The sequence below is a fragment of the Crotalus tigris genome, unplaced genomic scaffold (genome assembly GCF_016545835.1).
Source record: "Crotalus tigris isolate CLP2741 ecotype Arizona unplaced genomic scaffold, ASM1654583v1 scf7180000017628.32516253702:7417878, whole genome shotgun sequence".
Classification (NCBI taxonomy): Eukaryota; Metazoa; Chordata; class Lepidosauria; order Squamata; family Viperidae; genus Crotalus; species Crotalus tigris.
In genome coordinates, this window is record NW_024096523.1 from 274,028 (window position 1) to 300,574 (window position 26,547).

General features: G+C 34.6%; 1 protein-coding gene across 4 annotated transcripts in view; it reads right to left on the bottom strand.

Annotated features, from left to right (window-relative positions):
* MEGF10 (multiple EGF like domains 10) overlaps nt 1-26,547 on the bottom strand; it is a 113,295-nt gene that overhangs the window by 34,339 nt on the left and 52,409 nt on the right. For all 4 annotated transcript variants that reach the window (XM_039334152.1, XM_039334153.1, XM_039334150.1 and 1 more), the window contains exons 6-13: nt 22,118-22,364; nt 20,470-20,590; nt 19,941-20,077; nt 17,921-18,133; nt 8,613-8,787; nt 8,115-8,235; nt 7,364-7,527; nt 6,807-6,909 (exon numbers count right to left, since the gene is read on the bottom strand). In XM_039334152.1, coding sequence (XP_039190086.1) covers nt 6,807-6,909; nt 7,364-7,527; nt 8,115-8,235; nt 8,613-8,787; nt 17,921-18,133; nt 19,941-20,077; nt 20,470-20,590; nt 22,118-22,364 — 1,281 coding nt within the window. The remainder of the gene's footprint in view (nt 1-6,806; nt 6,910-7,363; nt 7,528-8,114; nt 8,236-8,612; nt 8,788-17,920; nt 18,134-19,940; nt 20,078-20,469; nt 20,591-22,117; nt 22,365-26,547) is intronic.

The window sequence follows — 26,547 nt, forward strand, 5'->3', positions numbered from 1 at the left end:
AATATAATATAATATATATAGTCATATTTAGTATAATATGACTATATATCTGACTGGTAATGAAAATGTATTATTTTTGTACACATGCAGAGCAATTATTACCCTGATGAATTGTGTTCTTACATATGTCTTTATCAAATACATGTATTTAACTAAACACTGCTAAAAGAATTAGGAACCCAACCAGGAAAATGAACATATTTGTACACATTCTTATTTTGAAGGCCACATGTTAGCAAGTAGCTCTGCCTTAATGTTTAGATATTTCAGCCCATCGATGACTGCAGGAGTACTCGGCATAGAAGGCTTTTACACTAAAAATTATACAGATGCTTTTTTTTTGTATAAACGTTTAATATTTAAAATGCATTTTCTGAAACAAAAGAATTATTAGCAAATAAGTCCATTAATTTCGTTCCTGAGGAACAGATCGGTCAGGAAATGTTTTGCCAGGAGAATGGACAAAGGCCTCTTTTATGGCCTTTGCAAGTTGCTAGGCAATAGCAAAATGGTCATTATAAACTTCAGCTAAGCAGCTCTGAAGAAATCCTCAAACTCGGAGAACTATGCCAAGAGCTTCACTTTTAAATTAGCATTCCTGTAGCACATACAATGGTGTGAATGAAGGGAATGATTACTTGGATGATATTATCTATCTTGCTATAAAATTTGTAGTCTGCATGTAGTCTATATATAAAAAAAACCTTTTTTTATATTTTAGCAGTAATACTACTATGGAACACTGCGGTAACATTGGCATGTGGAAAACCTAATCTCCGTACTGTGTCGTTGGGATCTAGTAAATGATCCATGCTGACAGCTGCTGGACTGCATATTAAATGATATTTTATATATTTGCTCATGTTTCAAAGGTACAAACAAGAAAGGAAGGCCCTCTTCACAAGCAGTAAATACTGTGATTGTGCAATACTTTGGATTCAAAGGCAAAACTATGCTTTGGGGTGTGCAGGATTGCAAATGTGGCATCTGTCTACATTTCCTTGAACCACACATATTCTTTTCCAGGACTACAAGGAAGAGTCTACATTAAGAAAAATAGACAAATATCTATTTTTCTAAATGCAAACTGTGGAAATAATTGCTGTGTCAAAAGTAGAAATTTTAAAATTAGAAAAAAGAAAACCTGTGCTATATTGAGTTTGATAGCTTAACCCATCCCTACCCAAAATTGTTGATCCTAGCAAAGAAAAATAATAGAGACTAGGACTATTACACTGAAATGTTGAAACTTCCATCATGTCATATTTATCGATACTATATTATAATTAGATTTTGATTATACTTTTGGCAAAATGCTTAGCAGGGAATTCTACATGTAGCATGGGTATCACTAAGGCAGAAAACCTAGCTATCAATTTAGCTATAATACTAGAAGAATTGTGTAAATGTCTTGATTGAACAAAGCCATGATTGGTGATAGAAGTCAATATCTATGATCTGTTCTTATTGTGATGACTATTGAATGGAATGTAAGAAGAATAAATGATAAAGAGCATGAATTCATTAATGAAATGAAATAAAAAATAATTATGTTGTGTGTCTGTGAAAGTAAGAAAAAGGCAAAGCATATTATAAGCCAATATTGTATAGTGGAATTAAGGAATACATGCAGAGAAGTAAAGGTGTAGATTAAATCATTAATGGAGCCAAATAATATATAACAGAAAATTATGGTGTTCTGTATTGTTTCATATGCGTATGAAAGTTAAGAATCCATAGCTCATTATAATTATATGTGCTCTGTTGAATGATGATAATATAAGTACTAGAGATGAGCTTTGGGGAAATAGTCCAAAATTCTGAATGAATATTATTTGAGGGAATATGATTCTGCTAAGTGAAAGGAATAGATTGATAGGAACAAGAAGAGAGTGAACAAAAAAAGCAATAGGGCCTTGAGAAGACCCAAGAATAAATAAGAATGCTGTTCAGTGAGTAGCTTCTTAGAAAAATGTCAGTTTATTTCATTTACATGGTTTACATTTATAGATGAGAAAATGAATGTAAATCTAAAAGCATATTCAATTTGATTGTTTTTGATGAAAAATTGAGAATTACTGAAAAATACATGAGTGATAAATGTCTGAATGTGGAACACGCCATATTTTGATAGTGTCAAGAGAGGATATTTGGGGCTTCCGGTTCCGGATTGTGGCGCCTTCGGAAGTGCGGTGAAAGCCCTCTTTCCGCCGTTCAGTTTCCCTTCGTCGGAAGACCCTGGAAAGGGTCGAAGGTCACCCTGGAGGGGCGACCACCATTGGGGAGGACCCTTGCTAGATCGTGGAAGAGCAGCAGCCCTTCCATTTGATCCGAGGCAGCTCCTCAGGACCAACGAAGAAAAGATCGACCATTAACATGGCCGATCATCAAGTCGCACCAGCCGAAAGCCAAAATAACAACTAAGCACAACAAAGCACCGTGGAGGATTTGGGTGAGACCCTTCTTTACCTCTCTATTTGGCATCTGAGAAAAGATTTTATGGTCTGCTGGGGACATCTTATGGCAAAACCTGGCATAGCAACTGAAATCTTTTTTCAATTGTGTCTGTTGACTCCCCTGATTTGTTCTTCATATTATCAAAAAAGATAAGAAGTGGAAACAGCTGGGTGGTGACAATTATTTTTACAAAGTGTGAAAACATAGTCTCCACTAAAGGACCATCTCTAATCTCTAATCACCATGGAAATGGAGGAACCCTATCCACAACTTAATTATAAACTTATCCTGGAAAAAAATCCTTGAAGCTACTGAGTTAATGAACTCAGGAGTGAAAGCCAAGGACATTTTCACAAAACTACAAATTGAACCCCAGACTCAAACTGATCAACCTACAAGCCAAAAAATAACAGAAGAGAAACAATTCAACATTAAAGAGGATTTTACACGACAACACGTACAATCTACTTTAATTATACTACCTGTAACTCCAAAAGCAACAGGAATTGATCAACAAACACATTACATTGAGAACTTAGACAATTTAGATAACCAAACAATTACAACACCGGATATGACCTTTTATTTTACTCAGACAAAACTGCAAGAAGAAGAAGAGGACCAGACTGAACTGATGATAAACATCTCAAACTGAACATGGAGAGTTGAACTATTAGGACAACAAGCTAATAACTACAAAGGGGCCAGTTCTTTTGAAAGACTGATAACTGGATGTTCTCCCTTGATTCAAACAACAGGTGTGGGAATGAAGGGAGACACATCCTACTTTTTAAAGGCACAGGCATGAAAACCTGTCTGGCACAAAAAGAAAGCCAGAGTTAAATTTAAAAATGGGATTTAGAAATCCACCTAATGGGTTAAGCAGTTTTTTTAGAGACAATGATTGCTTTAATATTTAGGATTTAGATTTATAATGGGAATTAAAACTAACTGTTAGATTATAATTTTAATTGTTATATGGAAATAAATTTGTGACAATGAAAAATATTTTGTTACTAAATGTGGAGTTACTAGGATGAGAAACAGAATATATCTATCAATAAAGTAAGAAGGTAAATTCTGGAATAATATGTGTATTTTAGTTACGTTAATTATCTTATAATGAAATGAGGGAAATTAAGGTTATCCAAAGCTTAAACATTGGTTATAAAAGGCTAAATTGGAATATGCTAATTGGAATTAAATAAAACCTAAAAACAGGACTTGGATATGTATAACCAAAATGTTATTCACAAATCTATTGATTGATTAAGCTTTAGCTAGAAATCTATTAATATGAATATGATATAATATTTGTGGGAAATAGAGAGGGAACCTTTATTGATGTAACCTGAGATATACATGAATGATTTTGTTATTGGACTATTGACTACCCTATCACCACACTGCTTCCTAAGTACTTGGATGTAAACATTTGAAAAATTAATAGAACTTGTATATAAAAAAAGAGAGGATGTTTGGAAGTGAATATGAAATAAAAGGAAAGACAAAATAAAGCAGAATGAAAGTAGAACAGGAGTCACAGTATGCAGAGGTTTTGGAAGATACAGTAGATAAATTTCCCAACAGCATTAATAAAAAAATGAGCATACAGAAAGAAGATATGGAAGCTTCTCCAATATGAAATATATCAATGAGTGAAGTTATAATAATGAGAAGTATGAAAAATATTTTTAGGTTTGGTGTATGGTGAAGTGAAAGGGACTATGGATGAGCAATAGTACATAAAAGAGAATAATTGATGGAGTTAAAATAAGTAAATTATAATATATAGATAAATATTTGCAAAGAGTATGATTATTTTGATTAAGAAACACTTAAAATTAAAAGAAACAAGAAAAAAATGGTTTGGGTTTAAATAAAAATCTGTTCCTGAAATGGATGAAGAAGGCTAAACAGACAGTCTTTAACAGAATGAATGAAGTTAAAAAAAACACAGTGGGATTAAATTGAAGAGACAAAAAGTTGCAAAGTAGTATTTTAGAGATTTACAAGGAAATGGTAATAATATCTTGAATATCAAAATTGAAAGAAATACTATAAATGTTAGTGTCCAAGAAAAAAATGAATGAAAAGAAAGTTATCCACGCTGTGATAAGTTTGAATAATAATAAGTTTGTAGGTAGTATAACTTAACATGTTAATGAAAACTACTTCTGACAATTGTAAGAATGCTTTCATTGTTCTGTTTACCAAAATATAGCTGGCAAGAATAAATTAAAAGTCTAGTGAGGAACTAATTTTAAATTTGTTAATTTAAGTGTCTGCTAAAAATTGGTTTGGTTCAAATATTTCTAATCAAATAGGAACAAGAATTGACAATAAGCCAATTGTAATACAGTGTGTGTTTTAAATGCCTCTTGATTATTGTTTTTAATCTTAGAACTGCATTCCAAATTTAAAGAAGTTTGTAATCCAAAGGATAGATCCAAATTTCTCATTATCCTGAAAAAATGGAATCAAGTTCATTTTGCTTAGTGAGGGAGACTGAATAAAATCTGAAATATAGCTGTCATGGATAACAAGTATTACAAATCCTTACATTTTGGCCTACTACTGGATTATCAGATTGTATTGTGATAAATGCAAAAAATCCTACTAAGACATCTTTATACATTTTTATGCTCTGTTATGAACAATTGGTTTTAGTGTGTTTTTATTTTATTTCTTAAGTACAGTATATGTTCTAAGTAGATAAATACAATTTCAGCCTACTTAGATTGAAATATTAAAAAAAAACATGACAGCAATATCAAAATATATAACATGATACAAACAAGATAGCTTTGCTGGTGCTAAGTTTTTCAAAAGCACTCTTGCCCAAAGACAAATAGCACTATAGTCAAACATAACAGATATTCTGGCATGTGTGAATGTGAACTAAAGATGAAGATAGACTTTAAAATAGCCATATTCAGATTTCTCATTTTTGTGTGATATTTAGAACACTTATGTGTGATATAAGAACATTTTTTATTAAATTGGAAAAAACATCTATTCATGTGAACAAAATAATGAAATGCTGCATTAATTAAGAGACCAATAAATAAAAATAGAGTGGTGCAATTTTAGTAACATGATATACTATGAAACTTAAAAATTTAGAGTAAACAGGTTTAGGACAGATCTAAGAATCGCAATTTGGAAGCAGCCCTATCAAAATGGCTATATTATAACATTTGACCATATAAGACTATTATGTTTTTTTTTAGAAAGTGGCTGATTAATCTGAGTTTTTTCTGATCAAATTGCCATACATTTCTACAGTAGCTTGACAGTTACCAGAGGCATAATCCCTAGAATACAATAGGACAGAGGCTGGAGAATGCAATGATATCTTTAATTAGAATTTCCAGGTTATATTAAGATGGATGTCCTCCAAACACAAATAATACCCTTACCAGTTGATGAAGATTCTCAGTCATCCAGGTAGAATTATTTGAAAGTTGAATCATGGCAACTGGACTTATTTTTTATTGGTTTGAGATGTTTCAGTGCCCATCCAAACAGTTTCTACAGTCTGAACAAGTTGGTTAGGGGAATCTGAGTTGGCAGACAGTCATTAGAATGTGCCAGCTCCTAAAATTCTTAGGGATATTGCCACACCAACCTCAGGGCTTCTTCCCCAAAGTGCATGGCAATATGCTGATGAAGATTCTCAGTCAAACAGGTAGCACTGTCTGAAAATTGAGTCATGGTTACTGGACTTATTTTTTGTTGGTTTGAGATGTTGGCTACCAAAATGTCTCAGACCAACAAAAAAATAAGTTCAGTTGCCACAACTCAACTTTCAGACAATGCCCTACGAGTATATTTTTAATATTTTGGATTCTTACAAGAATGGAAGCAATGAAATTTCAAAACTCCAGCCAGTGCAGAATGCAATAGCCTCTCTATTAATATATATGCTCTTGTGTCTTCTATTCAGAAACATATGAAGTAATTTACAGCATTTTGTATATGCCTTTTAAATTGTTGCAAAGAAAATAAGTTTTGTCTAGGACTTATGGAGAAAATCTAGATTTTGAAAACTAGGAGTTGAAAGCAACCTGATGGCACAATATCAGTCAATCAGATTCTGTCATGATAGGTTAAAGGCCTACAATTACTTAGATAAAATCATTCCATTCCAGTTGTTAATTTTCTGAGAAAGGTTTATGCGATTAATCTGAATCGCACCACATATATTTGGATTCATTGTGATTAACATAGAATCTATTCTAAATCTTTCATATATTGATCAAAATGCTACTAATGTACACAAGCGTGGCTAAGTCGAATCAAAATTTGGATGGCACTGTCCTATTGTTATAACAATTTCAAATTACCTGACCATCCTGGGAGGCAACGGCAATAACCTGTTACTGGATGACATCCATCTGCATGACTGCAGTCACAGCGCTCTGAACAGTCCAGGCCATACATGCCATCCTGAAATGATATTAAATTTATTTTAGTGCAGTTAACAGGCAAGCCTTATATAATTGATATAATAAGAGATTTGATTTGTGAATGAAACATATTCCTTCCTTCCTTCATACCCAAATTGCATTAACACCAAACTCATGAATGAGATGTTCTACATCAGGAGTGTCAAAATGCCGGCCTGCAGGCCGGATGCGTCACGACGAAACAGCGCCCACCTCATTGTCAGCAATGGGGGAAAAGCTCCGATACGCCGCACGACGTCATGTGATGTCGTGAGTTTGACATGTATGTTCTACATTGTTTATACTTCAAAGTGAGTGTAGGAAGAAGAATGGAAAAATTACTTCAAACTGGAACATCAAAGAATAAATTTAGAGTGTCAATATGATGACTAAGGATAAATCATTATATTATTGCAATCTCCAAATCAAGCTCTCAGTGGAGTCTGCTTTATTACCTGACAGGGGTATTCACATTTTTCTCCTCTCCAACCTGGAGCACAGGTGCAAGTTCCATCCAGAATATTGCATGCTCCTCCATTAAGGCACTGACAAGTTAAATTACAGCCAAGACCCCACGTCCCACTAGGACAATTTATAGAGCAGTCCACTCCACGCCAACCTGACACAGTAAAAAGAAAATGTTTCTTTTCAGTATAGAGTTCTAAGATCTTACTTGATAAGAACAGCTGAGAGCTGATAAGCATTTTTTTCAGTTTTTGAACAGGAAGCTATTTTTACATATATCATTCATTTGCCAAAATTATAGGAGGATGGCTGTGTTAGTCTATGGCAGCAAAAAACCAGGAGTCAAGCAGCATCTTTTTCAACTAGCCACTGTTATTAAAAGACATAAGCTTTTGTGAGCTGCAACTCACTTCATAAGTTGCAACTGACTTCACAAAATGCAGTTATTGATACAAAGTCTTTAGATTTACAAATGCCATTAAGCAATTTGAGGTGAGGGTTGTAAAAATATTTGCTTGTTGATGATGAGCAATAGAACAGAACAGAAAAAAGAATAAGGAATAAATATGATTACAAGGCAGGGAAAGCACAGGGATCTTGACGAACATTTTTTTAAAAAAATGTTTGGGACTGTTCAAGAGGAAGGATCCTGCAGTGGAGTAAACAGAATTAAAATGTGAAAGTTAAGTCTGAGAATGCTGGAAGTAGCAGTACAGTGTGGTTTATGATGCTCATTCTTACCAGCTTTGCAGACACAAGAACCATCCACTGGGGAACAAACAGCCTCATTTTTGCAATTACATACAGATGAACATTTTATTCCATATGTTCCAACAGGACAAGGAATAGAACAGTCAGAACCCTAGAATGCATTTGACAAAAGATAAGAAAAATGCAATGTTAAGGAAAATAATTAGATCATTAAACAGAAAGATAACCTCATCAGTGTAATGATGTTACCTAGTTGGGTAATGAAACATCTGCAAGATGATGGTACTTAGTTGGGTAATGAAATGGCTGCAAGCAACCACCAAGGCTCAGAGAACATCAGGAATTCCACAGTTCAAGCCTGAGCTCCATGTATTTTCTTTTATTGAAACAAAGAAGTCTTATCTGCCCTCCTGTGTGTTTTTAAGCACATCTTCTGATGGAATGTCACAATCGCAATAGGGACTATGGAAATTGCTTCTATCTTCAAAGGCAGAGACAACCAATGAAATAACAAGCAGAACTATTTACCTTAAATCCTGGAGCACAAATGCATTTTCCAGTCACACTGTCACAGTCTGCACCATTTCGGCAACTACAGATTTGTTGACAAGATTCACCATAGAATCCTGGGGAACAGCTTTCATTACAGGAGAGCCCAGACCAGCCAGCCTTGCAAAAGCACTCTCCAGACATTGGGTGGCAGCTGCCAAAAAGGAATGGATGGATAAAACATTTGGAGAGAATATGATATCAAGAGCCCAATGAAGAAAAAGGGGCTCATTATACAAAGGATTTCACACAAAGAAGTTATTTGGAAAAATATCCTCAACTGGGTACAGAAGTGGGTGGAAATAGTGGATCATGTGGTCTAATATTAATCTACCACAATATGAATACTCTACTAATAATAATAGCATTTACATATTTTATGTTTTAAAATAAAATCTCTGCTGAGAAAATCTACTGCTTAGATATAATTCTGAACATTTCTAATGAATTTTTGGGATGAAATACGACACGTATTAGCCAAATATGTATAAGTAGTCTTCCCCACAATTGAGCCCAAAATTTATGTTGCTAAGTGAGAAATTTGTTAAGTGAGTTTGCCCCATTTTACGACTATTGTTACACAGTTCTAAGTGAATCATGGCATTTGTTAAGTTAATAACATGGTTGTTAGATGAATCTGGCTTCCTCATTGACTTTGCTTGTTAGAAGGTCAGAAAAAGTGATCACATGACCCCGGGACATTGCAACAGTCATAAATATGAACCAATTGCCAAGAATTTGAATTTTGATCATGTCACCATGGGGATACTGCAACAGTTGTAAGTGTGAAAAACGGTCATAAGTCACTTTCTTCAGTGCTGTTGTAACTTTGAATGGTTACTAAATGAACTATTGTAAGTTGAGGACTACCTGTAGTTCTATCCTATAAAATCAAATGTAAATTCAATTGATTCAATATTTCATTACCTTGGAACTGTAGAAATAAACAAGATAAGCTACCATGAAGATTAGGAACATAATAAGTATTCTGATTGTTTAAAATAATAATAAATGAAACCCTATTGAAATACATTGTTGGATTATCTCAATGAGTGATCTTTTCTCAATACTCAGGAAAATTAGTGTTTAAGTTAAATGTATGTATGTGTTTCTATCCTACCTGTTGTGTCCTGAGCCTGCTGAAGCATTCAGCAGGCTCAGAAATGTTGCAAATGGTCCCAGGCAGACCAAAAGCTGCCCGGGACCAGACTGGCTGTCACCAGCCTTGTGCACATGCACAAGGCGCAAAAACAGCCGGATTTCTATTGGCTGACACTGTCCAGGTTTTGGACACTATAAAAGGCCTGCGTGCCTTTTTGTTGTTGCTGCTTGTAAGGAGAAGTCAATAAAGAAAGCTTTGCTGTTCACCATGCGTCTTCGTTTAATGCCTGCGACCCGAAAACCAAAACTACTTTCATTGAAACAATTATAGAACTCCTTTTTCCTTTTCCTCACAAAAAGCCATGAAGTAGATTAGGCTGAGGCATGTGACTAGCCTGAAGTGTCCCAGGACACTTCCAAAGTTAAGGATGGATTTCAAACTTGGTTTCCTCAGCCTGGCCCAATCCATTAGTGACTATACCATACAGTAGATTTCTTAAGAAAAATAGTAGCTTCAAGGAATGTATTCTTGTCAGGACCGCAATAAACAAGGTTTAATCATCCCTTTTATGCTAGCTGCAACCTTGTAACTATTACCCAGTATTTATTCATTTTCCAAAAAATCTAAACCAAATTGTATTTAATAGATACATAATTTGACCTTACATAAACCTATGAGCTTTCATCTAAATTCTGGTAGGTGTTTAGTTTTATGTTTTTTACTTAGAAGCAGTGCCAAATTGCTTTACAGGGGAAAGGTCAAGGGCACTCTTATAGCCTTCAAGAATGTGGATATTTTAGCTTCCATACCTGGTGTCAGACCATCTGCTCCTACCTGAAAACAGCAGTTTTATTCAATGCACAACCACACAGCTGTTATTTTGCAACAAATGGAACCATCAGCTGTGCTAAAATATATGTGCCAAGACAGTAAACACAAGGACAGTTTTGTGGTCCTCTGGCAGGAAAAGCACTTAGCTTAACTCTCACCAAAGAGAAGCCTTAACATCCAGATCAATTATGTTTACAATAGGCAGCCTGTTTAAAGATGACTGATCACTGATTGAAGTAATATTCCCTAAGGCATTCTGAAAGGGGGAAAATGTACTCAAGTCAAGACATATTAAAGGAATGATGACAGAAGAGTATATCCTTTCTGGGGTTTTTTAAATGCCTCTTTTCAATGCCCCTTACTCATTTTGCCAGTGCAATTCTTTACAGTTAGTTGTTCTTTATTCCTATTATTAAACTGCAGTCTGTTTATCCCCAAGATATCACTTTTCTTATGTTTGTGTGTAAAACATGTAAATAAATATATGGAAAATCAAAAGGACATGTTTTCTCTTATTCTTCTATTGTTTTAAATATTTGAGAAGAAACGGGCAAATTATAATTTATTACTATTGTTATTATTTAAAATGCATTTGTCTCAATTTTCATTGTGGCATATTAGACACACATTATGCAAACCTAATGAAGCAGTACAGCTCCAAAAAACCTTCATTTAATCTCAGCTGAGGAATGTTGTTCTCATTCATATATTTCTAGAGTAGTTATATCTCTAATAATCAGTACATATTGATAAAATGTATTTTATTTTCCAGTCAGAAATTTAAGTGAAATCTGACTACTAGTTGGGACAATAATACTTCACTAATAGACTAGGATTTTGCCACTTATTTCTCTCTTTTTAGTCATTTTCTAACCCAGAAGAATTCAGCTGGGTCAAGGCCAGATATTTCCCAAGCACAAACTCCTCCGTTCTGGCCTGGACATCTTTTTTTCAGCACAAGAGATGATGACATGATCCGGGACTAAAACCTATGTCTCCTATGTTTAGATGTTATGTTGTTCCCAGGCCGAAGTGCTTTGAAGGACTCTTCCCTGGAGCCAGCACTTAAAGGTGCTTTTAAAAGGGAATTGGCTCCTAGAAGCTTGCTTCGGTCACCCTTTATCTTCCCCCTCTGAAGATAAAGCAGAGGATGTTTGGAAATGATCCATCTGAACAGCTTTCAAGGGTAGCTCAAATAGGCTTCAGAATCATGCTTTTATTCTTAACCATTTTGTATTTTGGCTTTGAAAATAAGGAAAACATCTGTGTTATTTTAGATCAACGAGAAACTACACCTGGCAGTACTTTAGAAATACAGTAAATAATAATCATTGGTTATACTTCAGGAATATAGGTCTGGTAACCATGGGCAACACTGTAGCAAGAAACCAATAAAGAAACAAGAGAAAGTGTGATCATTTTAGAAAAATGTTTTCTACTTCATTTTCTTTTCTTGATTTGATGTGTGTGTGTGTGTGTGTGTGTGTGTGTGCGTGTGTGTGTGACAGAGAGAGAGAGAGAGAGAGAGAGTGAGGGAGAGAGCAATGGAGTCCATGTACAATGGAAATGAGGCCAAATTACAGCAATATTTTGTATACCTATTCTCCTGGTATACAATAGGTATGTGGTACACAAATACACTGAGTTAAAAATTATCATAATCCACGATTAAACATAGGAAATTAAAATACTTGAACGCTCTTGGTGTAGTTTCTTTAACTGGCAGTGCTTAGGTTATGTAGAGTTTGAAGAACTATATAAATGTATAACTCTTTTTAAAATAAATCTTAGGAAATTAGGATGCATGAAGATCAAAGAGCTGAGGTGGCGCAGCAGTTAGAGTGCAGTACTGCAGGCCACTTTAGCTGACTGTGTTCAGCAGGTCAATGGTTCAAATCTCACCGGCTCAAGGTTGACTCAGCCTTCCATCCTTCCGGAGTAGGTAAAATGAGGACCCAGATTGTTGGGTGTTGGGGGCAATGTATATATATATATATATATACATATATTATATATATATATATATAATATCTATATATATATATATATATATATATATAGTGAAGAAATAAAATGAGCACCAGGGTAATAAAATTAATTAATTAAAAACTTTTTAGTTTTTATTACCCTGGTGCTCATTTTATTTCTTCACTATGAATATTCCCAGGGTTCATATTTTTAACCTTTTAAACTATATATATATATATATATATATATATATATATATATATATATATATATATATATATATATATATATATATATGTTTTCTGAGGTTTTCACGGGTGTTTGTATGTAGGTCTTTGGTTGTTCGGGTTTTCTCCCGCGTAAAATTGGAAGTGTCTTGGCGACGTTTCGACGAAGTCCCATTCGTCATCTTCAGGCTGGTGTTTTCAGCTTCGTGCTTCGAGTAGCAATGTGTGGTCTTAGCTGTTTCTTCCTTTTAACTGCCAGTAGGGGTATGAACTGATTGGGTGGTAAAAAACTCATTCCACTTTATAGAGATCATAAAGAAACAAAACTTACAGCCCAGCGACCTACTCGTGAGCTTTGATGTCATATCCCTCTTCACCCAAGTGCCTATCAAAGAAGCCTTGACAGCTATCCAAAACAAATATAACCCCCCCAAACACATCTTAGATCTGACCAACCACTGCCTATCCAACACATACTTCATCTATAATGGACAAAAATACAAACAAACAGAAGGAGCACCCATGGGATCACCCCTCTCACCTGTCATTGCCAACCTCTACATGGAACACTTTGAAACCCAAGCTCTAGAAAAATCGGATCACAAACCCAAACTCTGGCTCAGATACGTAGACGACACCTTCATAATCTGGCCACATGGGAAAGAAAAACTGGACAACTTCCTCACACACCTCAACAGCCTACACCCCAAAATACAGTTCACCATGGAAACAGAAGCTAACAACCAACTTCCCTTCCTGGATGTCTTAGTCTACAAGAAATCCAATGGCTCCCTAGGACACACCATCTACCAGAAGAAAACACACACAAACCGCTATCTGCACGCTCTCTCACACCACCACCCAGCACAGATCAACTCTGTAGCCAAGACACTCATCTCCAGAACAAAACGCTTAGCTGACGAACAACACCTAAAACCCGAACTACACACTCTCACCAATGTACTAACATCCAATGGATTCCATAGAAATAAGATTACAAACCTAATCCAAAAAGAAACCCCCACTAAAATCCAAGACAAAGAACAAGAAAACGGCAAAGCCCTCCTCCCATACATAAAAGGCACCACAGACAGAATCAGTAAGATCCTCCATAAACACAACATCAAAACAGCATTCTGCACAAACAGAAAAATATCCACCATCCTTAGAAACCCCAAAGATAAAATTGAATTAGAAAATCAAGGAGTATACGAAATCCCATGCACCACTTGTCCCACCACATACATCGGACAAACCAACAGAAGAATAAGTGCACGCATTGAAGAACATAAGAACTCAGTCAAAAAAGAGGAACCAACATCTTCCCTGGTCCAACACCTTAAAGCCACAGGACATGAAATTGACTTTAAAAATACCAGAACCATTGCCAAAAGTGAACATTTTAATAACAGAATAATCAGAGAAGCCATCGAGATAGAAAAACGCCCACACAGCATGAACAAGCGAGATGATACCTCCCGCCTACCAGCCATTTGGAAACCCGCCCTTATTGACAAACGACTCCCTAATACAAAAAATGATACCAGACCCACACTCACAAAAACCACACAGGATGTCACCACCACACATCCACGCAAAAAGCAAACCCAAAGCCACACCGATGATGAGGCACGACCACAAACCAGAAGCCAGACCAGAGCTGCATCATTAGCCACTTTAAAGCCCTCCAATCCATACACGAAGCAAACTGACACCCTCCATGAAAATGAGGCACGACCACAAACGCGAAGCCAAAAAATAGCAAGGCAGCCCAAAATCTTAAACCCCTCTGCAACTCAGACTAACCTGAGCACAACCAAACATAACACTCCCCCAGCCAATCAGAGCACAGCCAACCCCCCAGCCAATCAGAGCACAGCCAACCCCCCAGCCAATCAGAGCACAGCCACGCCCCTAACCAATCAGAACACACCTCCACCCAATCAGAACACAGCCAAGCTCCCACCCAATCAGTTCATACCCCCACTGGCAGTTAAAAGGAAGAAACAGCTAAGACCACACATTGCTGCTCAAAGCACGAAGCTGAAAACACCAGCCTGAAGATGACGAATGGGACTTCGTCGAAACGTCGCCAAGACACTTCCAATTTTACGCGGGAGAAAACCCGAACAACCAAAGACCTATATATATATATATATATATATATATATATATATATATATATATATATTGCTTACTGGTGTACACCGCTTAGAGAGTGCTTGCACTTAACACGGTATATAAGTCTCATAAATAAATAAATAAATAAAGTGAATCTATATTTAATCAACAATTATTGACAGAGAAATGTCAATAGGGCATTCAAACTGTTAGTGTTTACATTTCTCCAGGTATAGGCACAATATACTCATAGTGTTTACATTTCTCCAGGTATAGGCACAATATACTCATGCTGACCATATTTTTGAAAGGTTTTCACTTAGCTTCACATCCCAGGTCTAATATTTGTTTGATACTGTGATGATATATATAAGAAAAGCCTTCTTGATTATAAAAATTAGAATCATAACTTGAACTTTTATATATCTGCAGTATTAAATTTTGGCATTGATTCATATTTTTGCTGTTTGTGCTCACACACATATACACACATTATATAAACATACATTTTTTTCACCTACACTATAAACTAAATACCTGTAATACTATTTAAAGTCCACTTTTCTGTATTCTAAAATGAACAATACAATGCTGCTACACTCATATTACTGCTAAATCCATTCAATTTGTTACAGAAAGGAAGAGAAGTTTAAAAAACACATTCTAAAATAAGTGCTTTTATTTGAATCAGAACATTTTTAGTTTGACTTGCCACAAGCTTTCTTTCAGTGGTATAAATGAACAGCTGTGTTGAACATGAATCAATTTAATCCTTGAAATATCAGAAATGCTATATAATGTTGTGCCATACATTCTTGTCAATTTAAAATGTCTGCTACAAATTTAGTTATTTTCTAAGTTAATGTCTACATTAATTGCAGGACACTTGATAAACAGTCCAGCCCAGGTCCTACTTATTGAACATTGTTGTTGAAGGACAAGAAATGGAAAAAGAGTGAATACACCACTGAATAGACAAGTTAATGGAAAAGTTGCTGGCTTCCAACTCTAGTACTAAACCTAACAAGTACTTGGAATTTTTAAGTATATATTTCTCATGAACAATGATATCAGAGAATGAAGGATGCATTTCTTTAGAAGTTCTCTGCTAAATGGATCATGAAAGATATCTAATTAAGCAAATCATGCATGGTTTAAGGTAGGAATAAATAACCTACCTTAACTGTTGTCATAACAATCAAACTCAAAATAGCTATACAGTGCATGTTATATGATGGCTTCAACTCAGAGAGTAGCTGAGTCAAGCTCCTTGACTTTTCAGAACTAGACCCAGCTTCCTCTCAGGTGGAAGGTAAAAAATCTTGAACACTGGGCACTAACTAACAAAATGAAATTCAATGGTGAAAAAAGCAAGGTTCTACATTTAGGCAAGAAAAACCAAATGCACAAGTACAGCATAGGTGGCACCATGCTCAATAGTAGTAACTGCGAGAGGGACCTCGTAGTCCTAGTAGACAATCACTTAAATATGAGCCAGCAGTGTGCGGCAGCTGCCAAAAAGGCCAACACAGTGCTAGGCTGCATTAACAGAGGGATAGAATCAAGATCACGTGAAGTATTAATACCACTCTTCAATGCCTTGGTAAGGCCACACTTGGAAGACTGCATCCAGTTTTGGTCACCACGATGTAAAAAAGATGTTGAGACTCTAGAAAGAGTACAGAGAAGAGCAACAAAGATGATTAGGGGACTGGAGGCTAAAACATATAAGGAACGGTTGCTAGAATTGGGTATGTCTAGTTTAACGAAGAGAAGGCCAAGGGGGGACATGATAGCAGTATTCCAATATCTCAGGGGCTGCCATAAAGAAGAGGGAATTAAGCTATTTTCCAAAGCACCTGAAGGCAGGACAAGAAGCAACGGGTGGAAACTCATCAAGGAGAGAAGCAACCTAGAACTAAGGAGAAACTTCCTGACAGTGAGAACAATTAATCAGTGGAACAGCTTGCCTCTAGAAGCAGTAAATGCTCCAACACTGGAAGTTTTTAAGAAGAGACTGGACAGCCATTTGTCCGAAATGGTGTAGGGTTTCCTGCCCGAGCAGGGGGTTGGACTAGATGACCTCCAAGGTCCCTTCCAACTTTACTACTATTACTATTACTAAATCAAACTGCTCTATTTATTTCCAATTTTGGCCTAATTCATTTAGTTATCTAATTTCTTCTATTGTCCTAATTTGATTACACAAAGTCCTCAAGTCACAACCATTTGTTTAGTCGCCATTTGAAGTTACAGCAGCACTGAAAAAAGTTACTTATGACCATTTTTCACACTTATGACCATTGCCGCATTCCTATAGTCATGTGATCAAAATTCAGACATTTGGTAACAGTCACGTATTTATGACAGTTGCAGTGTTCTGGGGTTATATGATCACCTTTTGTGATCTTCTGACAAGCCAGATTCACTTAACAACCATGTTACTAACTTAACAACTGCAGTGACTCACTTAACAACTGTGGCAAGAAAGGTCGTAAAATGGGCAAAACTCACTTAAACAACTGTTTTGCTTAGCAATGGAAAGTTTGGTCTCAGTTGTGGTTGTAGGTCATGACTACCTGTAATAGCTTCCAAAGCTCTGTCAGGAAAAACAAATAAACTGTGGCATTGCTTTTATTAGTAGGTCACGAACATGAAACCTACATTCTTAATATTCTTTTTTCCTACAAGAAACACAGAACAAAAATCAAGATTTTTTTTTTAGGTATTAACATTTATAGAAAGAAATCCAAAGATTTTAACCCTTGTGAACAACTTTAACTACAACTACCATATCAGGATATCTGGAAAAACAAATCCTTCCTCACATTCTTATATTTCCTGTCTTATTCTCACTAGTGATTCATGGTGATATATTGTTATTGCTGTGGCAATATAAGTTTGCCTGCATTGGTGATTTGTCACAATAGCTGAACGACATTATAAGACCACTATAAAAAACGGAAAAAAATTTGCCCAAGACTAATTGGCAAACAAATGTTGATTCCATACTGATATAACAAAAATATCTAAAGTACCTGTAAGTATTTGGCAAATAACATGGACACCTTTTGTCACATTTAAGACCATAGACTACTTCAGCACATAGCCTTGTTTCACAGTGTACTCCGGTATATCCTGGCTCACAAAGACATTCACCACTAATATGATAGCATTTTCCACCATTCATGCATTGGCAGATCTCTGCACATTGTATTCCAAAATTTCCAACTGGACATTCATCTTGACACCTGGTGAGAAGACCAGGAAAAAAAATATATTTTCACTTTCTATAAAAAAAATATTCTAAAATATACATTTAATTCTTCTCAGATAATAGCACTATATACATAACAGATACAAACACAATCATGCATACAGATACAATTTAATGCAACAAAAACCACCTTTTTAAATATAGTTTTCTGGATAACAATTAAAGCAAACCATGCTCTTATTTATGTCTTAAACAGGATCATATGTACTTCTTAGCAGAGATATTACAAAAAGAAGACATGGTTAGAACGGAGTATTGCAGGCTAATTCTGCTGACTGCCAGCAGTTCGATCCTGACCAGCTCGAGGTTGACTCAGTCTTCCATCCTTCTGAGGTCAGTAAAACAGAACCCAGACAGACAATATGCTGTCTCTGTAAACTGCTTAGAGAAGGCTATAAAACACTATGAAGTGATATTGCTATTGTTTTCCTTTCGAGAATTGTTCCTCTTGACTGGCCATTATGAAGGACAAAAATGAGGTAAAATTCTAAACATCTCATTTCCATATAAAATGCAGTGAATGCTATTGCTGCTGCTAATGTTGAGCTAGGCAGTTATTGAGCTACATAGAAAAATAGTCTGAATACATATAAGAACAGCTGTTTTAAATTCCATATTTATATATAAAGTAGGCAGTTCCTGATTGCTTTAGTGAAGGACATTTTCCGTTGTTAATTTTCTACACTACACTTCCAAACATTCTAACAGAATTTTGATGTGTGAAACAGAATTTTTCTATGATATTTAAGCAAATGTTTATTCCACAAAGTGCCATTTGATTTATTATGTGAGGATTTATTCACTTAAGTGTCCACCTCTAAATCAAATCCAGTAGGACAAACTAGAGAACATGATATTTCCTGTGAGAGTTGAAAGAGGAACATCCCAGACATCTGTGTACCATTAGATGTTGCTCTTTATAACATAAAATAATGTTATGTAGAGTTAATTGAAGGTTAGGAAAAGAGACCAGGATTATAGCCAGCTGGCAACACATTCCTTTCAAACAACACACATAGTATGAAAGATTTTAGAAAATACAAAAAGTTTTTATAATTCAATAGCTAAAAACGAATCCAGTGGAAAGTTATTCTGCACAAATCCCATAAACATAACAAGTGGTAGGATAAAAAAATAATTTCTATCATAAAGTTCACTTAAAAACTTCTGGAACAGAATTTTCTCCTCTTCCCTTCTGAAAATGATTCTTGTTATCATACCAAGAAGATTAAATATGGGAAAAAAGAAGATACTAAGCCCCTAACATCCAAAGGGATGACAGAATTTTATTGTTGTGCCCCATAGGAAGTAGAGAGAAGGCAGTGAAGTGATGATATTCGGAAAAAGAACGGGTGGAAGAAAAGGTGTTTACAACTTTGGTCCCAGCCACATGATTTATGTCCTCACATAAAATAATCACTGATTAAAGAACAATAAAATAGGAATAAATGTCAAAACATGAAATGGGGCAGTGCTTTTTAATTTTTTCATATTATGAATTGCAGTGAAGTGGCCAAAGTATTCAGAATGAGAAAAAAAGACAAAAAAATGCAAATAGTTTTTATAAAATAAGATCAATGAATACATAGCTAAGGAAAATAATTTAACTATATACAGTAATTGAATTCCAATTAGTTTCTTAGCTAAAATTGAACCAGCTTGGGTTTTGCTTAGTTTTGACTGGAACAGTATTCAAGTTTGCATAATGCTATATATTCATTCAATTTTCCTTTTTCCCCCCAATCATGACAATCAAGTGTTCTGAAAAATTTTCTTCTTACCGTTCTCCTGTATACCCTGAACTGCAATGACATTGACCAGTGGCTAAATCACATGCCCCTCCATTGTGGCACTGACATTCTTGGGAACAATTATTTCCATAACGCCCTTCTGGGCAAGGCTGACCACAGACTGTGCCCTGTTTGAAAATAGAACTTTACTTTTATTCATGGGAATGCACTATGTAAAAATACAAATAGAGATATAGATAGATAGATAGATAGATAGATAGATAGATAGATAGATAGATAGATAGATAGATAGATAGACAGATAGAGAGAGAGAGAGAGAGAGCTTTGTAATACTAGATACTGTATGTTTTCTCGTGAGTGTTAGATTGTTAATTTGTTGGAATCTTTATGCTGTAAAAAAAAGCTACGTAATCCTAGATTTTAATCTTACAGAACAGTAATAGATTCAAATAAATCATTTCCCTTATTTCCTGCATTTAAACTAGAATTAAAACTCCTAAAACATACCCATGAAATATCAGAGTCAAAAGCAATGAAACTTTATAGAAATTATAGCTACCATCCATCCAGGAGGGCAGGCACATTCGCCAGTTACATGATGACAAACTCCTCCATTCTGGCATGGGCATCTTTCTTCACACTGAGGCCCATGTTTGTCAGGCGGACAAAGATCCTCACAGCTAAAAACAAGGCAAATATACACACACACATACAGAGAAAAAGACAGTGGTTAATTATAAGAGAAATGGTGAGATATTTATGTTTCTAATAGGGTTAAGGTTGTTAATCTGTAAAACTAAGGAAAAAGTATATAAATAATTTCTTTGCTTGAGAAAGTGTTTCTATTTATAAATGCCAACAGATTATCTTGTTTTATCAATTTAAAAACTGCAAAACTCTTTCTCTACTTTATAGGAATTTCTAATCCAGATTGTAATGTTAAAAGTTTGGATGTATTTGCTATTTAAAAATATCCTTTATCTACTTTTGATTAAATATTTTCCAAATTGTCTCCTGAATCCTACTCTATTTTGTGGCAAAATACTAGGCTTGAATTAGAGATTGTATATTGTTGCTATGTGTGGTGCACAATTACCTAGTCAATATTCTTATATTGCTTATATTTGTGGCAAATAATGAGCTTATGCCTTGAGCAATCAAATATATTTATTATATAAAGTTAAAAGAAATTATATACAAAAATAGCTTATAGTCCTGCTTTCTCTATTCACAATTAACTATTCCCTTTTTTAAAAAATAAAAATAAAATCTGATTGCTACCCCTGTTTTTGCCTTTACAGAATGTTGTATTCAGATGAGTTGTTGAAATGTTCATTCTTTAGATTGCTTTGGGAAAAAATGATGCCTTCTCTATATTCTGGTCCATGATCTTCTAGGCAATTTCAAGGGAACTTTTGGCATGAACAAGCTGTAGATGAATTCACTGTAGCTTGATATCATCTTTTCCCAAATCAACTCTAAGCAATTTTGTAGTTGGATCTATTTAGTTGTGATTGGATGGTAAGAGGAAAATAATCGTGATTGCTATTGATTCAATCTAAGTCATAATGGAGTAGGGATTTGAACTTGCATTTCCCTGGTGCAAATACACACTATTACCAGAGTTTTCTTTCTTGACTTTCTCATATTTACTGTTTTAATATTTCTATTGTTCTAAAAATATACTGATAACATTCATTCTGGCTTTTGTAAATCAGAGTCCACTGTGTCGGATGCATGAAATGGTATCCTTCCACATCTCATCCAATGGGCTCTGGACCATGAACTATTCAGCTTCAGTATATTGGTTGGTCTTGAAGGTTCAACTAGAATCTATTTAAACTGTTTTTACACTGTCTAAGGACAAAAACCCTTCCAATATATAAAAAAATGAATCAAGCATTACTAAAAGTAACATAAAAACAATGCATTATACACATTTAATATTCCTCAAAATATTAAAATATAGTTTATTTTGTCATATTTCTGTTGCTTATCAGTTATTCACAAGTTGGCATATTGGATTTGGAACTGAGAGACCATTTCAAATCCCAATAAAACTATTTGCAGAGTGAAGATTATTTTTTTATCATCACCAGAACAATAATCATAGCATGAGGACAATATTGCCATCTTCCTTGTAAAAGAAAAAAATAATTGTAAAATTCACTAATATTCCACACATAACCAATATATCAATCGCATACAAAGCTCCAGTATATCCAGGGGGACATCTGCATTCTCCAGTGATGTGATCACAGGTGGCTCCATGCTGACACTGGCATTTTTGGTGGCAATCATTTCCATATGTGTCTTGGTCACAGTGTTCCTCACAGCGCCATCCCTTGAACCCTGCAGTACAGTGGCAGGCTCCAGTGATGGGATTACACAAAGCTCCATTTTTACACTGGCAGCGACTACTGCAGTGGGGTCCCCAGTGGTAACTATCACATGCTGCACAGAAAACAGAAAGCAAGATTATAAGGCTTCCTTGTCAACATATTCTCCCTGCTATTTAATTAATTATGATACTGTGGCAAAGTGAATTGCTCAATTTTCATCTTAAGATTAAGTGTGAGAGAAAATATCATTATACTGTATTTATAATTATAATGATATATTATTAAATATAATTTGTATTGATATAGCTATATTATTACATATAATTTATTTACATATTATATTTATATAATTATAAACTATATTTTAAAAAGCGAAAGCAGTCTTACAAGTTGTATTACAATAAGACATATGATGAGAAATGTTAAAAGATCATTTTTAAGTAAATGTACAGTAATGTGAAGTTTTAAGCAGGAAATATACAGACACATACCAGTATTGTTTCCTTCCTAACTTTCTTTATGGTTTATTAATTTATTTATTTGCTATCTGATGTGGATCACAAAGGCCTTAGTTCCTCTCTGAAAATTTGAGTTAATCGTTCTTTCTAACCTATTTCCATGAATGGAGTGATGATAGAAATTATACCTCTAGTGCAGTGGTTCTCAACCTGTGGGTCGGGACCCCATTTGGGGTCGAATGACCATTTCACGGGGGTCGCCAAACAAGGCTGTCCGCCATTTTTCCCCCTTTTCTTTGGCCACGCCCCTGGCACCCGGTGATGTATAAGTGGTTGGGGGTCACCACAACATGGGGAACTGTATTATGGGGTTGCGGCATTAGAAAGGTTGAGAACCACTGCTCTAGTGCTTATAGAAAATGCAGAATCTAAGAAAATAATATTTAAAAAAAATATAGTTGTATGCTACTATGTATTAGCAGTCCAAACAGTACCAATAATGGACATTCGTTATATGTAGACCTTGAAAAAGGGATCAAGACCTGCCAATTGTAAAGTTTAATAAGAGAAATCCTTGTAAACACATTCTTTTCCAAGTTTCACAGAGAAAATGTCATGGAAGATTTTTTAAATGATAAACTGTAAATAACCTCTAAAAAGATCATATGAAGTTCAGTAAGAATTTACTAAACATATCCTTACAGCATCTGTTTTCATTTTCATGCTGAACTGAAAATAAAATGGCAATATCCTTGCTAATAATTGTCACTGGACCATTTTAGTGACTATTTTTCCCATTGCTTTCTCCTGAGGCGAAACAGACCTATTTTTTTAGACCTTAGACGAGACAAAAAGAACTCACGGCATCTCGTCAGACTGATCATTACTCTAGCATAAAGCTAAATTGTTCAGACTACACAAATAACAATAGTGGGTTCTTAACAAAGATTTTTTTCCCATTAATGTGTCTTATACATTACTTAGATATGACAGCTTTGTCTTGAACACAATTCTCTAACGATGTTGTGATTTGTAATACACAATAAAACATGACTGAATCTAGGGGGAAAAAACCTTCACTCAACATGTAATTTTTTATTACTCTTTATTCATTGCTATGCTTCTTTACCATTTTAGTAAAGTTTATTGCTAAACTATTACCCTGCATATAATACACAATATACTCTTCCAAACTGTGTTTTGTGTGTGTGTATATGTGTATATATATGAGTGTGTATACACATATATAATGTAAATAATTTAAATGCTTCTGGTGGACTAGAAAAAAATATGTTCATGTGTATCCCTACTGTGTGCATGCATGCTATGGTGTTAATATAGACCTGACAGAACATAGCTGACTTATATAAACTGTGTATAAAACATTGTACAGCTATTGAACAAATGCTATTATTGAAACACCGCATTATACTTAAAATATGGCTTCTTTTTATGTTAAAGTAAGTTGCGTATTACATCTTACTGTGAGTTTGAATTTAAACCTTTTCAGTCATAAGTCTTATTTCTGAATGAAGATTATTAGTTCCCTAAAATATTCTTTAAAAACTACATGAACAGTTTCCCAGAACCACTATCACAACAAAAACAGCATTTTTTCTCATCCATTTTAACATTTGAACAGACCACAAATAGAAATCAATTAACAAACTGATGAAAATATGTAGATGTAAACTGATGTAAATTGTAGTTGAGTTCTAAACTTTTCAAGACACAAATCTTGTGCACATAGCTCCCTGAAAGTCAGAGACCTGAGACAATTTCTTCGGGTTTTTAAAGCCAGAAGACCAGGACAGATAAAACAATAATGGTTTGAACAAATACCGAAGTAGACTAGCACTTCAGGGTCATTAGGAATCTACATATTGGAATTGGATTGAAAACTGGAATTAAGGAGAAACCTCCTAACAGTGAGAACAATTAACCAGTGGGACAGCTTGCCTTCCGAAGTTGTGAGTGCTCATCACATTCTTTTTAAGAGGAGACTGGACAATCATTTACCTGAAATGGTGTAGGGTCTCCTGCATGAGCAGGGGGTTGGACTAGAAGATCTCCGAGGTCCCTTCCAGCTCTATTCTAATTGATTGATTGATATTATAGTGGCTGAATATCCAGGTATTTAGGGGAGCAAATATTTGATAAGGTCAATATTCTAATTAGAAATTAGATTTTAGATCTCATGACTGAAGAAAGTAAATAAGGGAAGTAAGTAGAAAGTAAATAACAAGATAATGTTTCATAATTGACTAGATACTGTGAATTCTAATCTGTCTTAGCCACAAATCCAGGTAGATAACCTTGTGTCAGTCACTTTCTCTCATCTCTAGAAAAGAGACAATGGCAAATCACTTCTGAAAAACCTTACTCACAAAACGGCAGGGACCTATCCAGGCAGTCTCCAAGAATCAGATATGATTGAATGGGGGGGGGGAGGGAAGCTTAATTACCTTGGAACCACAAATTCATTTATCTTTGTCTTTTAAAAATTCTAACAAAAATACAACATTTTACTCTAAATACAAATTGTGGTGGTTTTCACCTTAATTATATCACTTTGTGACTGTATGATGAATAGAAATACTATGAAGACCTCATAATTCACATTTTTTTCTTGAACATTTATTTAATTTCAAATGACTACTACTTTAGACTGTAACACATAAAAATATGTAACAGCAAACATTTACCCATATCTCAGGTGAAAACCTCACATTGGGAGTTATAATATACATTAAATAAATAAAATTAAATTCATAGGGTTCTCAAAATATGTATTCACTATCAACAACAACAAAAGAAAAGTATAAAGCTTCATGTACTTCAATGATAAATACAATTGTTTTTACAAAGGAAGCTTTGGGAACAAATATTTTTCAAGGTATAAACATAACTGGAATATCAGAATTATTATTGAGACTCTGGTACATTTAAAGATTCATATTGGATCATATTGGATCATTGGATATAATTAAATTAAACTTCAGTATATATTATTAAGCTGTTTAAGATCCATTTTTTGGTAAATTGCTTTCATAAATTTGCAAACTGAGAAGCAGCTTTGTTATTTTGTACATTGCAATACAAAATTTAAGACATCTACGTAGATTTCTAATGGTTTTACAATATATTTTGAAATATATTGTAAATAAATTATCAATCTAATCTATGGAATGATCATTCTAAATCCCAACTATACTTTTCTTTTGTTAATAACTTTTGAAAAATTAGAAAAAATAAATTTTAATGAATCCAAGAATTGATGGAAGAGAATATTTGTAAGAACATTTGTAATATCTGAATCAAAGAATATTACTGCTGATTATAACAGAAGTTCTATTTTCTTCTACAAAATAGCATTAAAATAATCACAGAATACCTGAGGATTGCAAAGAACAATTGAACAAAATAACTGACCAAAACTATACATTTGGATCTACCATATGATTTTCTGTCAACTTTGATTATTTTAGATGTTTTGGAAATTATTCAGAATATGAGCTTATGTACTCACAATTCTATTTTTTTTTTTTTTTTTGCTTTAGAATTTTCTTTTCATTTTGCAGTGCAGACTATATACCAAGTAAATAGTAGCATGCCTGAATGCAGCAACATCAGACACTGTTAACAAAGCTGATGGCTTTCTCAACAGGAACATATGGCTTTGAAAGCTGTACCATCTGAAAAGCTGGACAAAGACAAATTTGATGGCTTTGAATTGAGGTGCTGAAGAAAATTGTTAAGAGTACTTCAAATCAGAGTAGAACAAATCACTTCATGTTTGATGAAGTAAATACACATTGCTCTCTGAATTTATTAAGA